The 17,729-nt window shown below is 37.2% G+C and overlaps 1 protein-coding gene across 3 annotated transcripts in view; it reads right to left on the bottom strand.

Annotated features, from left to right (window-relative positions):
* Positions 1–3,987: 3,987 nt before the first annotated feature.
* The window catches only part of PLS3 (plastin 3), a 76,426-nt gene continuing 62,684 nt past the window's right edge, over positions 3,988–17,729 (bottom strand). For all 3 annotated transcript variants that reach the window (XM_032476001.1, XM_032475999.1, XM_032476000.1), the window contains 9 exons: positions 16,661–16,803; positions 14,156–14,251; positions 10,210–10,405; positions 8,929–9,007; positions 8,048–8,162; positions 7,712–7,845; positions 6,967–7,090; positions 6,622–6,746; positions 3,988–5,224 (listed from right to left, as the gene is read on the bottom strand). In XM_032476001.1, coding sequence (XP_032331892.1) covers positions 5,092–5,224; positions 6,622–6,746; positions 6,967–7,090; positions 7,712–7,845; positions 8,048–8,162; positions 8,929–9,007; positions 10,210–10,405; positions 14,156–14,251; positions 16,661–16,803 — 1,145 coding nt within the window. In that variant the 3' untranslated portion in view covers positions 3,988–5,091. The remainder of the gene's footprint in view (positions 5,225–6,621; positions 6,747–6,966; positions 7,091–7,711; positions 7,846–8,047; positions 8,163–8,928; positions 9,008–10,209; positions 10,406–14,155; positions 14,252–16,660; positions 16,804–17,729) is intronic.

Raw genomic sequence — 17,729 nt, 5'->3', positions numbered from 1 at the left:
TATTGTTGTATTTGTTATGGTGATCTGTGACCAGTGATCTCTGATGTTATTACCACAACTTGCTGAAGGCTCACATAGCATTTTTTAGCAATAATATATTTTATTTTTTAATTAATAAAATTTTTTGTTTTCTTGGGGGGGCGGGGTAATTAGGTTTGTTTATTTTTAGAGGAGGTACTGAGGACTGAACACAGGACCTCGTGCATGCTAGGCATGCACTCCACCACTTGAGCTATATTCTCCCCAATAATGTATGTTTAAATTTAGGTATGTACATTTTTAAAGACATAATGCTGTTGCACACTTAAAAGACTACAGTATCGTGTAAACATAACTTTTATATGCACTAGGAAACCAAAAAGTTCATGTGACTCACTATTTCAAGATTCGCTTTATTGCCGTGGTCTGGAACAGAATCCATGATCTCTGAGGTATGGCTTCAGAGCTACATAGGGTGTTGTGACTGGGTGAAACTGGATGGAGGGGGCATGGGACCACTTGTTCATTTTTTGACACTTCCTGTCAGCTTACAACCATTTCAAAATAAAAATGTAAGGGGGATTGGGTACAGCTCGGTGGTAGAGTGCATGGTTAGTATGCATGATGTCCTGGGTTCAATTCCCAGTGCTGCCATTAAAATAAACAGATAAATAAACATAATTACCCCCCCAAAACCCAAAAACCAAACAAGAAAATGTAAAATGATTCACATTTTCCCCCCAAAAGTCATGTCACCTTTCCAATGGTACCCACTTAAAATAAACCCTACAAACTCATACCATGAACTCATTTATACCAGGTTTGTAAATATTATTTTTCCTAAATTGCAAAGAATGTTTTTTCCTTCTTTTCACAATCAGACAAATCCAGATGTGGGTCATTCTACAACACTAGCCTGAACTCTTAACAAATGTCAGTGGCACAAAAGATGAAAAAAAAAGCAGATTATTTCAGTATCTTAAATCTTAAAGGACAGAACAGGGACTTGATAGTGAAAGGCAATGTGTAAATTTTTATTGTATCTTGGATTAAAGAGAAAATTTTTAAAGATACTTTGGGAATAATTTGGAAAATTTGAATTTAGACTGTGCATTAGAGATGATATCTATGTTACATTTTGGAGATATGACAATGTTATCATAGTTATGTGGGAGAATGTCCTTATTCTCAGGAGGCTGATGCTGAGGTATTTAGGAGTGAAATGTCACGATGTTGACAACTTACCTTCAGATGCTTTGGCAAAAAAACAGATAATAAAACAAATATGTCAAATTGTTAACAATTGGGAAATGTAGGTAAAGAATATATAGGCATTCACTGTGACACTCTTTTAAATTTTCTATAGGGTAAAATTTTTCTGTTATTTGCCTGACAACAGTAACAGTGTATTTTTAACTCTCCTGACATTATAGAAATATGTAACATAAAAAGTAAAAAACTTGTTATTCCACTCCACCTCTCAAAGTGTAACTACACAAATATGTAGTTTCCTCAAGACTTTTATCTATGCATATACTACCATTTTTTTTTAAATGGGATAATACAGGACCTCTTTCCTTGTACAGACGGACCACACTATTCCCCCAGTCCTTTATTACAACACAAGACGTACCATGGCACACTGCTATACTTGCTGGCTGCAGAGTTCAAGGATATGCCACTTTTTAGTTTGACTGTAATTACCAAATTGCCTTTAACAAATTATAAACTGATGATTCTTCCATCTGCGGTATCAGAGAGTGCCTGTATACTCGTACTGTCATCAACATCAGGTAATTTATCAATCACTTCTTTTTTTTTAATCAATGAAAGGCAGTTCATAAAAAAGGCAGTTCTCTTAAATGTGTATTATTAAGCGAAAGAAGCCAATCTGAAAAGGCTACATACTGTATGATTCTAACTTCCTAACATTCTAGGAAAAGGCAAAACTCTGGAGACAGTAAAGAGATCAGTGGTTTCCAGGGGTTAGGGAAGAGGGAGGGATGACTAGAAGAGCACAGAAGAGTCTTAGGGCAGTGACAATACTCTGTCTGATACTATACTGGGTGGATACATGTCATTATACATTTGTCAAAACCCACAGAACGTACAACACCCAGAGTGAGCCCTAAGGTAAAGCATGGACTTCGAGCGTTAAGCGTGTGTCCAGGCAGCTTCATCAATTGTAACCAATGTACCCTTTTGTTGGGGGATGTTGTTAGTGAGGGAGGTGATGCATGTGTGGGGGCAGGGGGTGTACCTTTGTACCTTTCAATTTTGCTGTGAACTTAAAACTGCTCTAAAAATAAAGCCTACTAAAAAAAAAGGCAGTTCTTGGTTGATTTTAACTACATAACCTTCATTACTTTTGAGAATTAGCATTCCATCTTTATGTTCATTTGTTAATGATAGTTTTTGAAATGGATATTCATCTCCTTTGCCCGTATTTATAAAGCAACTTTTTCTTTTATAGATTTGTTAGGCCGTTTAATATATTAGTGATTTTAGCCCATTATTTGGAGGAAGGAAGAAATGGCATACTCAGGCTCACCACTTTATATGAACATGTATCTATTCAAAGGTGCATTCCTACAGACTGTGGGCCTTGTACAGGGAACCACCCAAGAGACAGGCTCCTTTCTTGAAAAAAGGGCAAGATGGAATAAACCTTTTATCTTGTTTCAAAGGCATTTCAAGGCATTACAGACATAATTACAGAGAAGAATCTTTGTACTTAGAGGGAGAGGAATGTAGGTAAGCATAGAAAATACAAGGCTGAAGACAGGAATAAGATGGGATTGTCTTTATCTCATCAGTAATGAGTATATGTTTGCAAAAGACTTATCTTTTACTTATTCATTAAAGCTGTCTTTATATTAAGAAAATTAATCCCAACATATGGACACTGTAGACCAAATACTTGGGTCCCCCCCAAATTCTTATGTTGAAACCTAATCTCCCAGTGTGATGGTACTAGGAGGTGGGGCCTGAGGTCATGAGGGTGGAGCCCTCATGAATGGGATTAGTTGCCCTTATTAAAGAGACCCTTGCCCCTGCCACCACATGAGGTTAAGGTAAAAGACCACCACCTATGAACCAGGAAGTGGGCCCTCACCAGACCCTGCCAGAGCCTTGATCTTGGACTTCCTAGACTTCACAACTGTGAGAAATAAAGTTCTGTTGTTTACAAGCCACCCACTCTATGATGTTTTGTTATAGCAGCACGAATGGACTAAGACAATGAGACTAAACTTTTTTCTTGGTTGTCTATATTTTGACTTTATTATATTTATATATATATCTTTTATAAAAGCAGAACTGTCAAATTTATCATTCTATTTTATGTCTCTGGGGTTTGTATCATACTAAGAAAGATGTTTCTTACTTTTAGATTGTAAGTACAAAATATTTTATAATATCACCATGCAGTACCTCAAAGGACTGCATTCATATTACTCAGTCACACAAAACCTTGAAATGGTACCATAAACAACAGGATGTCAACTAGGGATGATTTTGGTGCTCCATGGAACATTTGGCCATGTCTGGAGACATATTTGGTCTACACCCCAGGGAGGGGATGTTACTGAAATCTGGGTACAGGCCAAGGATACCACTAACCCCCTGCAGTGCAAAGGACGGCTCCCTCCCCACCTTCAATAAAGAATTATCCAGCCCCAAATGTCCATAAACCATCTCTCTTGCCTGGTTGTTCAGACCCCCACTGTTTCGATTTTCTGTATATCATAGAACACTGAAAAGACTGAGTGAGATGGAGAAGGAAGAAAAAGGGAGAAATTGGATAAGGAAATTTTGGTAGGGTGGAGAAAACCATTTTACCCCATTGATAGTATCCTTAACTCAGTCCCTGCAATTCAGCTCCAAAGGTAAAATTTAACAAACATCATTTTATATAGTACACCGGAAAGAGAGTTAGAATATTGGAGGAAAAGAACCTGGCAAACATTACCGGCACACTACTAAGAGACAGAAGCATGAAGAGACTAATTATTATGTAAATGCCTTTATTTGAACTAATACACTGCTACCAGATTACATCATTTTTCAGAGTTAGAGTAACATTATGGTCTTGAAAACTATAGCAAACAGCTTGACAAAGCAAGAGTACATTAAGTCCTAATATATATGTTTATTTTTTAGTGACCACATCTCCTTGTCTTAGGTGTAAAATTAGAAAATTTACTATACACTTAGCATACTTGGCCTACCGTATCCTGTCTAAGTTCTGTGCACACTCTCTCCTCAAAGATGTCATACTCAACAGCATTTGAAATCTAAAGAGAGAGTTGGATGATACAGGTTTTAAAATGAATAAGCATATATTGAACCAAGTGTTTTAAGACAAAATATGTCAACTGTTTACAGCTTGGGTGTGAGAGGGAAGATGGAAATTCAAGGTACATTTTCCTCTACCTATAATGTATGTTTTTTACTTACTTGAAGACCCCTTAAAAAAAGTAGCAAAATCAGCAGTCTTGTTTAATGTAATCAAAATATTCTTAAATGTACAAAAAAGGATCATGTAGAAAGAATACTGTAAAAAGATACTGATTTTAAGAATAAAAGAATATGAAAAGCTTCTATTACATTCTGCACAGCCCGTTACTTCTGTAAATTTCCAGTACAATAAAGATAAGCAAAGGACAACTCATATCCAAATACCCTCTGACCACAGTTCTCAAATAAGAACTAGCATACTGGATGGAAAGCAAAATTATTGTCTAATAATATTCATATCCAATCATCTAAGCAAGTCTTAAGAGGTGGGCATTCTAAGAAGGAAGAAGATACTTAGAAATATGGACAGCAATGAGAAACATCAGGGCAGCGACCTAGGAGGAGCGTGTAAATGATTCGGCTATGAGCACGTTTCAGGTATGCCTGACAAGTCCACCTTGACTACAGGAAAGAGGAGTAGTTTTTACTAAAACTCTTTCCCCTGAGGGCTCTCATGATGCGCTTAGTCTTGTTACAACTAAAAGTCCTTTAAATAACCAACAACTCCTTAAGCCATGAGCACTTCACCTGGAAATTGCCGATCTGCTAATCATGCACCTGGGAGCAAGGCTGTTTGTATTCCAATTGGCTATTTTACACTCTCTTCATTCCCCTGCCCATCAAGCATGCGAACACGGTCATGACCATCTTGGGCTTTACTTCCACAAGGTCTTCAGGGAGGGCGTACACCCTGGCTCCAATCCTTCTAGCCATTGACACTGCGTACCTAATTTTGGAGGAAACACAAATTAAAGTGACATTCTTGTCAGTCATGGGCACAACACGAGACATCTATTTCCTCTTATATCATCATCTGGCTGAGATGCAAAACTGCCACGGCCAAAGTTCAAATCAGAATGACTTTATCTTTTGCTATTTTGTTTTCTTTTTTGTTTGTGATGTCACTCCTAAGTGACATCAGATTTTTAAGCTCTACTATTTGGCGTTGCTATTATTTATTCACTCCTTCTCTTCAATATGAAATGAGTTAATTCTGGAGCACTGATTTGATATGAAAAAAAAATTTTTTTATAGATATATCTAATGACCCAGACTGTTGATATTTCATTGAGCAACTACACACACTCTCATGTGATCCCAGAGATATGGAGTGGAAAATTATGGCAGATGCAAAATGCAAGTTGCTTTGGTAGATGCAGTAAATACTTCCAAATATTCAAGGGCAGGGAGAGAGTTTACATGGCACATGGACAGAGTGGCTGAAACAAGGAATGGCAAGGGTAGCCAAAGGAAGGGAGAAAAGAACTGATTTGCCCAGCTGGGGAAATCTGCGGGAGCACCCCTCAATGAATACACGAGGCATTGCTAGGTGTTCTGTAATGGGAGTCTTTAAAGATGATCAAGTTTCTGGAAAAAGAAGTTTCAAGAGCTCTCTATATATTATGGACATTAAATCTTTATCATATATACTAAATATTTTTCAAGAAATGATGTGCCTAACTCCAAAGATTTGCAGTAATGTGTCTTAACTATCCTGTGAAGCCCTGCTGTGGGCTGATTTTCAGTGTATACTAGTAAAGCTTTCACCGGTTGCCTGTGAAACCAGATCACAGTCTAGATTTTTGGAGAAGAAGGAAAGAGAAAGGTGGAAAAAGACCGTCTCAATTACTGCTGAAATGTAGTAAACTTTCAAGGCACAGTTTCAGCTGAGGCTTAAGCATCCTGCCCATTTAGGGACCAAGATAATCAACTCAGCATACATAGGAAGAGTGATCTACACACAGTGAGCGAGACATCGGTGGAAAGGCGTTAAAAAAAAAAAAGTGTGACAGAAGAATACTCTTATCTAAGGCATGAATATTCTTAGCTCATTTTTCCCTTGAAAGCTTGTAGCTAAGTTGCACTAAAACACACAGCACGTTATTTCTGTAATCTGCTAAAGCAACAAGTGATTGAGCACCTACCTACATGCTCTTATATATTTTATTCATTTCAAAATCTCCGAGGTATTATTGCTCTCATTTTACTGATGAGGAATCTGAGGCTAGAAGAGGTTTCCCCTGGGGTAACACCATTCTTAAGTGGCAGAATGTGAAGGAGAACACACATCTGTCTGGCTGCAAAGCCTGGGCTCTTGCCAGGACATTCTGCAGCGCCCCTTACTTGGCATTATTGTGCTTGTCGTCCTCTGTGAGATTGCCACTCTTAACAAGGTCATAGTTTATGCAGCCCGGCTGGATGGCGTCAATTAAATCCACAACTGCCAAACTGGAGCTGATCGTCTTGTCCTAGTGTAAAAGGACAATACCGCCGAGACTGTCAATGTGTACAAATTATCATGTGATGACTTAGATAAAGCCAAAAACAAAGTCCAGTGAATTAGAAAAGCATCATGCCATTAGCCCAACAAGGAGTCTCACTCACAAAGAAACCAAAGGCTGTCTTTCCCAATTATAGATACTTTCTACAGCGAAAGTAATGTTTAATAGTCAAACATGGAATTCTTACCTTAAAACTCTGAATGGAAGTTGATTTTCCAGCTTCACTCAATGTTCTGTTCACCCAGCTGACGATGATGTCGTCATTAGCTTTCTGACCGTCTCCAAGGTCTTCCAGAACATTGAGGGTATATCTAAAAGAAGCAGCAGAAGAAACGGTCTTGATCTACCTTACGAGAAACAATGCAAACCACAGAAAGAGGCTCATATTACATGGAAAAAAAAAAAAAACCCCAAACATTTCAAGTAGTAGGGACTTGCCATTGAGCTGCCTTTTCTACTAGTTGGGAGATTTTCAGTGCTTTAATGAGTAAGCCCGACAGTCTACTGTAGGCACGCTTTGTACTAGTCCAGCCATGGTTAAGGACTTAAAATAAACTGTGCTTTGGCTGGTACCCAGTTATAATGAATGCTTTTCAGCATTCTAGTGAAGAGATCCTCTTTCTCAAATGGATACATGGGATATTCATAAATTTTTGCTATTTTTTCACTCACTGATGCTAAATGAGGTTCAAATCTACGTGTCAGGTTTCCTATGAAAAAAAGGGGGAATTTTCACAGTTCTGCTGCCTAACTTTCAAGAAGGCACCTCCCATTGAACATCCAACATATATTCATTACTTAAGCTCACTTCAGACTCTAAACTCAAAAATTTCAAAGGTGTGGTCATTGATATGTTTGCTTAAAAATAATAAGGATGAGATCACAGACCTGTATTAGAGTGAAGTGTAAACAGCTACAACTGTGTACTGTACCTTCTCATCAGCTGCCAGACTAAAGCTAAAGTCAGGGTTTGGTTCCCATCATTCAGGTCTTGCCCTCCAATGCCAACCAGGGAGAATTTGGCAGGATGCTTCCCTAGTTCAACAGCATAGTTGCAGTTTTCTAGCTGCAAACACACAAAAGCAAATACAGATTTTCATTTGTTTAATCTGTACACGTGTGTGGGCACATGCGCGTGACCTACAGGCTTAGTGCACAAAGCTAGTTCCTGTCCTCAAGAAGCTCAGAGTCAAAGAGTTTTCCAAACAAAAGAAAACAAACTGAGAATAAAAATAGTCTATAACAAATGCAGCAACTTAATTACCTACCTTTTTCATGTTGGCTCCAAGTTTCGGGTATGGAGGTTTATTAACCTTACTCCAGTCAACAGGAACTTTAATTCGTTCGTATAACTGTAAGATTACCAGGGCATCTTGCAGGTCACTAGTGATTTAAAAATAATTTGATCAGTGTTTTCAGACAGCTGGGCCTATGTTTCCTTAAAGACAGCAATACTACATTGTCAAACACAGTGTAGAAAACCATAGATAATACCCAAGACTGACAATTTTTATCAGTCTGTGCTAAAAACAGAGCTAAGACCATCCAATTCACTTAAAAAAATAATTGAGAGCTTACGGTCTGCAAGGTACTGTCCTAGAAGCTGGGCACATATGACAAAAATCTCTGGTCTGACATTAGAGTCAGAGAGAGAGACAATACACAAAGATATGGATAGATGGATAATATGATTTGCAGAAGGAAAAAAAGACCTGGGTTAGGGGTTAAGGAGTAGTAGGTGGTGGTCGGGATCCGAATCAGTGGCTCGAATACAGCAAGGGAATAAGGCATTACATGTGGAAAAGAACATCCTGGGCTGAGAGAACAGTGAGCAGAAAGGCCCCAAGGCATCAAGGATGGTCAACTTAAGGTGTTCCCTGGTCTCTGTTTCAAAATATCAAGTATCTGTTCCCTAGGGTGTCAAAAAGACATTTAGACATGCTTTTACTTAATGATAATGATCATGTAAAGGCATAATCTGGGCTTTTGTGTATTTGGAAAATGAATAATGGAAGTCAGTGCTCAACATCTTTCAACATAAATAACTGCTACAAACTAACATTTAGAAAATGTTAAGAGCTGTAATCATTTATGCAGCTCCCACTCATAACTGTTCATAACTGTTTACAATAGCAGGAGGAAGGCTTACGCATAGAGATGGTTTACATGGGGATTAACACCAAGAGAGTTCATCCAGTTACGGAAGGTTCTTTCTTCACGAGTTTCTCCTATTAAAAACATTCACAAAATTTACATATTCATTAAACACCTTATATATGTGCATATAGTGTCAACCCACATTTAAGACTATTTTATTTCCTCTGTACATATCTACAGATCTTCTCTGATATGAATCGCCAAGCATTCTCTCTAGATACATGCTTGTTGTTTTAATTGGTTGAATTTATTTTAAAATTAAAGAATATAACCTTATTATAACCAGTTAAGCAATTTAGAGGTTTATGAACATTTATAATCTCCTCCTCCTTCTAATCCTTTTCCAGTATCTCCTCAAATCCCCAATCCTCAAAAGTAATTGATGTTATCAGTTTAGTTTATATTTTAAAATTCTGCTATGGTCATATAAACACCTATGCTCATGTTAATTTACATCTTCCCTCTACCCAGTTAAAAATACTAAGCTATATATGAGTACTCCTTTCACCTGCCTACAGTACAACAAAATATTTGAAACTTCAGAAGCATAAAATTTAATGATTTTATAGTAATGCTAGCAGATATGCAATGAACTATTTATATTTGTCAAATTTTTAATAATTGTTTTATTTATTTATTTATTTATTTAATTTTGGGGGGGGATAATTAGGTTTATCTATTTATTTACTGACTAATGGAGGTACTGGAGATTGAATCCAGGACCTTGTGCATCCTAGGCATGCGGTCTACCACTGAGCTATACCTTTCCCCCTCATTTGTTAATTTTTAAATGCCATACTTTATGCACATACAATCTGGCAAAGGAAAACTCTGCCTTTCCCAAACTTAAACAAATAATTACCATGCATTATTGTTCTTTTTCCGAGTAGGTTAAGTGTGAAAGGAACTGGGGCCAGTTCCAGTTAGCGTGACTATGGAGGAATGAAACGTAAATATTGTAAATTTATAGGTCAAATTTTATGCATATGTGCATTTTTCTGGTGAGAGGTTTAAAAAGTGACCTAATTCTACAATATTAAAATAAAACATTGGCTTACTAAGTGGCCTTAAATTAAGTGACCCTAGGTTACCTTACTTTAAAAAGTTCCCTTGTATCATCCCTTTCTGTATCAGCCCCTGGCTCTACTTCTAGCAGATATTTGCTAATGGGAAGTGGATAAGGAAACATATTAAAGTGAAGATTATGAAATCACTATGGCCTACGTACTTCTACTCTGTAGTTCCACACAGAATTTGAGAAACCTTTAGTTACCTTCTAATAGAGTCCAGTCAATATCCTGGTTCTCTGGTTTAGTTAGTGCCGGGTATTTATTAAACAAGTTAGCCACAAAGGCTAAGTTCAGTTTGGGGTTTCCACTGACAACATCAGCAGGGGTAACAAACTGTCGGCAACCTAATTTGTCTGCTTGTTGAAGCATACTCTCAGCTCTCTTCAAATCATCTGTTTCCTGTTGAAGTAAAAGAAGAAGACATTTTTTAAAAAGGCCATACTAAAAATATAGAAATCTCTCCCTACAATGATAGTCTGGGTATACAATTCTATTTTCTCTTGGCCAATATACGGCACTTACAAAACTGTTTTGAATGGGGAAAAAAAAAAGTTGGTTGTGCTGCATATGCAGTACATTGAAAATCCTCTAGATGGCACCAGGTCATATATCTAGGGAAAGAATAGATTTAACTCAATAGGGATTACATGATTACATCTCTCATACCAAAATTCATCAAGAAAAAGGTGAAAACTGGTCAGACTTTTAAATTAAGCCCTAAAGAAGGCGTAAGGCTGAAAAATATGAAGGCATTATGAAAAAATACTTTAAAAATAATAATCAAGGATACCAGGTTCCAATAATTTTATTTCAGGTTTAAATCGCACATTTCAAATTGTAGTTTTTCTCTTAAACTATTTTTTTGTTTTGTTTTACTTGACTTTTCCGCTAAGGAAGCAAAGTTGTCCATTTCTGTAAAAAAAATACTTTCAACTAATTCCTAGGACTCCTAACTTGTTAATGTCCCCCCCCCTTTTTTTTTGTAAAGATGCATGCTGATCTCTTGATTAACACACGGTCTGATGAAGAATTTAAGTTATAGATCTGATGATTTCAGATCAATGTAAAAATAGTTTTCCAGGTGCCCACCACTCCCACCTCCCAATGATAAAACTAAAAAAACCAGAGCTACAGGAGGAACAGTTGCTTTTGGATTTTCCCCTTCTAGTGACCTACCCCAGACTGCTCTTGGCAGTTACCACAGACATCTCCACCCCAGTCTGCCCCAGGGCAAAAGCACTTCTGGAAAACAGTGTCATGTGAAAAGGGATTTTATAATGGGGAAGGAGAGGGAGGGAAGATATAAAAATGAAACTTGAGGAATGTTATTTATAAACCAACAGTATTCAGAATGTAGAATTTGACAGTCTTAACTCTGTCTTTAATGGGTGATGCTATCTTTAGTTTTTAATCTCCAGTGAGGTGCCTTCATTGTCTAGGACCCCTGAACAAAGTGAGTTTTTTGTGTTACCCTTCATTGTTACCACCTGCAGAGCAATCAGTGAGCACCCGAAGATGGGCAACTGAGTGGTACTCAGCCTTTCTTCAGGATTCCCTTGGAGCAGAGTGAGTTTCTCTCATAGAGCGTATTCTACTTCTTATACCCTGTCAGCTGTTAAACTTTAATATTGTCTGCTTTATGCTATTTACCATCTTCATTTTAAAATCCCTTCTTTACTGATCATCTTGGCATTCCTAGAGAAAAAGCACTGGTAATACTGGAATAGAAAGAAGCTTTAAAATAGTCAAAAAAGGTTTTAAACAGTCAAATATAAACTAATGAAATAAAAAATACACATACACAAAAAAGAACTTCAGACCATTCCTCACACCATATTCAAAGTTAAGCCCAAGCAGATATATATTCCTAAATGTAAAACCCCAAACTATTAAACCTCGGGAAGAAAACATAGGACGAAATGCTTGTGACCTTGTGTAAAGCTAAAATTTCTTAGATACAACATCAAAAGCATGATTTGTAAAAGAAAAAATGGCAAAATCTGACTGTCAAAATTAAGAACATCTGTTCTTTGAAAAACAACGGGAGAAAATATTTGCAAATCACATGTCCAATGAAGGACTTGTATCTAAAATATATAAAAACATTCAAAAATTAATAAGAAAACAAACAATGCAATTAAAAATGGGTAAAGTATCTGAATAAAAATATATGGGTAGCAAATAACCACATGAAAAGATATTCAGTATCATTTGTCATTAGGGAAACGCATATTAAAATGACAATGGGATATCATTTGGCACCTGTTAGAATGATTAACATTAAAAAGACTGTACTTCCACAATAAAAAAAAGACCAAACTAAAAAGAGTAACCCTAACCATACTGAAGTGTCAGTGAGTATGTGGATGAACTGGAACTTTCACACATTGCTGGTGGCAATGCACAATGGTACAACCACTTTGGAAAACAACTTGGCAGCTGCTTAAAAAAGTTAAACACACACATATCATATTACCTAGGCCATTCCACTTCAAAGTTATTTACCAAAGAGAAATGAATGCACATATGCATACAAAGACTAGTACAGGAATGTTCAGAGTAGCTGTATTTCTAATAGCCCCAAACTGGAAACAAAATAAATGTTCATCGACAGGTAAATGAATAAGCAAACTGTAGTATATTCATTTACTGGAATATTATTCAGCAATAAAACAAGGAATGAATCTGATACATACAACAACATGAATGAATCTCAAAATAATTATGCTGAGTGAAAGAAGCTAGACAAAGACTACATATTGTATGATTCTATTTATATAAAAGTCTCAGAAATTCAAACTCAAGTGAAAGAAAGCAAATCAGTGGTTACCTGGGATGGAGGAGTATGGGGGCAAGGAGGAACTACAAAGGGTCATGGGGAAACTTGATATGGTAATGGATATCTACCTACTCTATCTATCTATCTATCTATCTATCTATCTATCTATCTATCTATCTATCTATCTATCTATTATCTTCCTCCCTAAAGAAGGTGTAAGGCTAAAAAAGGTGAAGGACTCTGAAAAACAAGGGAAAAGCATGAGGAAAGGCTCAGTGGTAAAATGAGTGTGGGGGGGGTACAGCGAAGTGGGAGATAGCACTGGCTGGGAGACACGGAGCAAGATGGTGTAGTAGGGCCCTCAGATGCTCCTCAGAACATTTCAGACTGAACTCTAGCATCAGTGGGGAATCCCTGAAGGATTCTGAGGAGGGAAGAGACAAAGAAGGGAGTGTTTTAACATCAATCAGGGAGGAGTGACTGGAGAAAAGCTGTATCAGAATCAGTATTCTAAGTGCCATCTACCCAGGCATAAGATCACCTGGCTAGCCATCCCAGATAGCTCCCTTGTGCATAGGAGGGCCCTTCATCCATGCCAAGAGTGATCTGAACTGAAGAGCTGCACATTTAAATACAGACAGAAATAGAAGCGCACAAGTCAGTTACAATTTCAGTTCCGGTAAGGGCAGTATAAATGGTTCAGCCAGTGTATCCACTCTATCTTACTGCATAATATGCTAGAAATGTGGATTTTTAAAATCAGTGGAATGTGTTCCATATCTAATGAGAGTAAATAGTCTAGTCCAACTCTTTTTTTTTAAACATTTTTTTATTGAGTTATAGTCATTAGTCCAACTCTACTTCATGAATGAGACAAGTGAGATCCAATTTTGGGAAGGAACTTGTCCAAGGCCATTGAACAAATAAGTGATGTAACTAGGGAACACGGTCCATGACACTGAATCCCCAGACTGGATTTCAGGAATCAGGAGTTTTTAAACGTATTCACATCACTCTCAACACAGGAATATTAGATACATATATGAATATGCAGTCATTAAATCTAACACTGCGATTATAATCCAAATACTTGGAAAAAGTTAGTCTCTACTGCTTATTTCCTCACACTTTCTTTGACTGTTTTACACTATCCATATAAACCAATACCAGCATAATTATAGGACTTATGATAAACTATCAGCATAATCAAAGCTAGTCTTTCTGCCTCTGAATTATCTACAGCAATAAATTTTAAAATAATACTTAAAATTGCCAAACCAATACATGCAGTTATAAAAGTTCTTGTTATTTATAAGAAATTGACAACAACTTTGTAAGTCTGAAAAATTCAAAAGAACACCCATACTTACATTGAAACCTGACATGTTAATATCTATCCGTGGTTCACCTTCCTTTTGTCCTTTTGGTGCAATTTGATTGAGAAGATGGAAATAGGCTTTGGAATCCTAGAAATGAATTGAAAATGTCACTGAGATCACATTTACAAAGAATGAATGTATCCTATTGTCCCATGTTTAGAAGGATATTTGCATTGGATTTTGTGAGAATGTATGACACAAATCTCTTCTAATTTAACAGCTCTTTTCCCCTCAGAAAAGTCCACCTATCTGGTCTTATGTCTGCCTTGAATATGGATGAACTGGATTTTGTTATGACCTTACAATTTACTGAAGTCATCAATACAAAAAAGCTAGTAAACACATACTCTTTCTGTACCTTCACTGAGTTACTGAAGTCAATAAGCTTGGTAGATAAAACAAGCAAGAAAATAGTAGGACAGCAGAAATCCAGGAAGCATAGGGAGAGAGAAAATAAACAGGTTACATCATTACAAAGCACAATACATATATACCGTAACCTATGGAGAAGAGATTAGCTGTGTTAAAGATGTATTTAATTGTAAACTTAAATGATAAAAAATTTTAAATGAGTAAAACTTGAGTTGATGAGGTAACATTAAACTTTGATCATCTGAATATACTTAACCAAACAAGTTTCTCTTTGTTTTAAGCCCCTGAACTCTTTCATCACTTGAACACTTTTACTTGGAATCCCAATACTTAAAACAAAATGGTATTGCTCGTAAGGGGGTGGGCTGGGTGGATTCAGGCTGTGTGGACACTACACAGAACACAACTGAAAACCACTGTACCAGTGCAAACATTTAATAAGGGTCTTCAATACACATGTCAGGTACAATTCTGCTTCTCTGGAGTACCAGAAGATAGGCACTTGAGTGAAGATTCCTTAATTCTGCTACATCTGAAGATCACCTCCCCAGCTATGATATTTTCTATTACTGGGCCTTGACAGTCCGGACAAGCTATAAAGGAATGTTTCTCATGGTAAATCTATGGATTGTGTGCATCCTAAACCCCTGGGGAAGTTGTTCAATATGCAGATTGCTGGATCCAACCCCAGACATACCAAATATGGATCTCCGGGAGTTGCCCAGAAAGCTGCCTCTTAAAAGAGCCACCCAAGTAAATTTGACACACCCACCAGAAATGATTCTAAGAACGGAGAATCAGGTGAGTGAAAGCCGCTTCAGAGCAATTCAAGGAATGCAAACCCAGATCCTACCATTAATGGGCATAGGATTTATCTCCTTCTAAGGACTAGTGCATTACTGTTGTGGAAGTGCTTTCGCTTACAATTACCACTAAAGGTGCAGAAACAGTTCATAATCTAACCCTATGCACTTGAGAAAGACAAGGTGAAGAGCAGACCCTGCAGAGTCTGCACTTACTACCTTGAAAAGGGGCTTTATGGGTGAAAATGTGAACTTAAAACAGAGATAAATTGGAAGTCCCTTTTTAAATTACCCAACAATCCTCTGCTTTTCAAAAATATTCAAAGCAGGCTTCATTTTTAAATAAGGTTTCCTTTTGTACATTTAAATTACATCCCAGATCATTAAAAAAAAATCCATCTATAAATGGCTTTTGGGAACATATCTAGTGTGTAAAGCAAATTATAACTGGCTAAACATGTTGTATAAGTTAAAAGAAGGGATGGGGTCAGTTGCTTTTAAAATTTCAGAGCCATCCTTAATTTCCACTGATGAAATCAGTAGCACAAATACCCCATTACTTCCTCTCACCACTGGATAAACTGATACAGTCACAGACTATATTCATAGCCCTGCTGGTCAGTGACATCTGGTAAAGATCCTGGAGTTTGTTCCCTGTGTCCCAACATCTGGATTTTGGAAAGAGTTGAGTCAGTTAATGAGAACTCCCTGTATTTGCTGTGGTCACTTTGACCCCTCTCTCCCTGAGAAGCCAGAGGCAGCAGGTGGTAAATGAATGCTACCAACGGGTCCGCCCTTGCGAGTTTTCCCTACTGCTCGTGGTAGGCCAAATGCAAGAAATATTTGTGAGTCTTTTATGTGCCAAGTGTTGTGTTAGAGGTGGGCTTTAGTAGGAGGGCACTGGGGCGGTGCTCCGTAGCTACCCTTAAGAACTCAACATCTGAAAGAGGGAGTGCATGACAGGAGAGGAGCTGAGTAAGAAAGGGGAAAGGGAATCCTGAGGCCCTTTCTCTCTCTTCTAGGTCTTTACCAACAGGTACACCAGGAACAGAAGAGTCATGGCTGGCTATCCTTTCATACTCCATGCTTAACAGTAGGCAGAATATAAAAATGTTAGGACTATAATACTCTTACCCTTTTCCAAAAAATGAAAACTAGATTTGGTGCTAGTGCTCCTAACTTGGCTCCACCTCTCTCCTGAAACCTACAGTCAGGGGCAAGAGGCGACAAGGCTTGGTGATAGGATTTCCCCTCTGTGAAGCTGACATGAAATCTCCCAAGTCATTATATCCCCTCAAAGTGTTAATAACTGCACAGTTACCTTGATGTCAGCACTGAAGTTGTTGATTTTTTGCCAGCCCGAGTTTTCCAAATGAAAGTTTGCCCATCTCAGCAGAAGCTCTTCTGGAGACAGCTTCATAAGCTCCTCCAAAGTCTCGCCATCTCGAAGTAAGGCAGCCAAAGCTATAGGGAAAAAACCCACAACCAATATATTATGGTCATTACAAGTTTATTGAGTCTTCTGACACTCTGGTAAGTAATTTAATAGAGGTGTAAAAACTACCGTGACCTAGTTCCTGGTTTTCAGGTACCCTTAGTCTAATAAAAAGATAAATACATAGGTAGATAAATTATAAATGATAATATCTACCTATGATAAACACATAGGTAGATAAAATATAATATGATATAATATGATAAATATAATATGATAAAATATAATATGATACAGATAGAGATACTGTATTATGAGAATATACAGCAAATATATATTATAGTTTATTCTTTATTCTTCTTCACATTGTGAATACCAAATAAGTTACAGCTTTTAAGTTGAACATTTTCAAGTTATGTCATACATTTACATAAATTGCTCTTAAGTAATATTAAAACCAGAGACTTGGGAGAGCATGTTTAAAATTTTGGAGACTTTTATTTAACCTTTTGATTAAAGGAGTATAGAAACCCTATGTTATCTATATTTAAGTATAATTAATTAACTTGAAGGGTTAAATCTATTTTTAAAAGAATATAATTCAACTTTACATTTTCTATGGCAACTAACAAGTCGTGGCTGTTCAACAATTTTTTGTCGTTGACTTGAATGCATGGAAGGGGTAGAAGCTTGAGTGTCTGCACAGAGAACTGTCTAGACTTAAGCGCTGTTTTATGAAGAAGTTGTGTAGTCCTCATGCAATAATTACCTCTCGTAAGATAAAAGGATATTTCTATTGAAGAAGACTGAGACTGCCTGCTTTCTGAAAATGGTCTAAGTAATATCTCTATCAGGCAAGTTTCGTCTTTCATGGACTCCTCTTCACACCACGCCACCCTGGCACTAAGTAATTTAAGCAACGGCAGAGGCAACACTGTCATTTGTACAGAAACAT

The sequence above is a fragment of the Camelus ferus genome, chromosome X, assembly GCF_009834535.1.
Source record: "Camelus ferus isolate YT-003-E chromosome X, BCGSAC_Cfer_1.0, whole genome shotgun sequence".
NCBI classification, from domain to species: domain Eukaryota; kingdom Metazoa; phylum Chordata; class Mammalia; order Artiodactyla; family Camelidae; genus Camelus; species Camelus ferus.
This window is presented reverse-complemented; position numbering and strand designations above follow the sequence as displayed.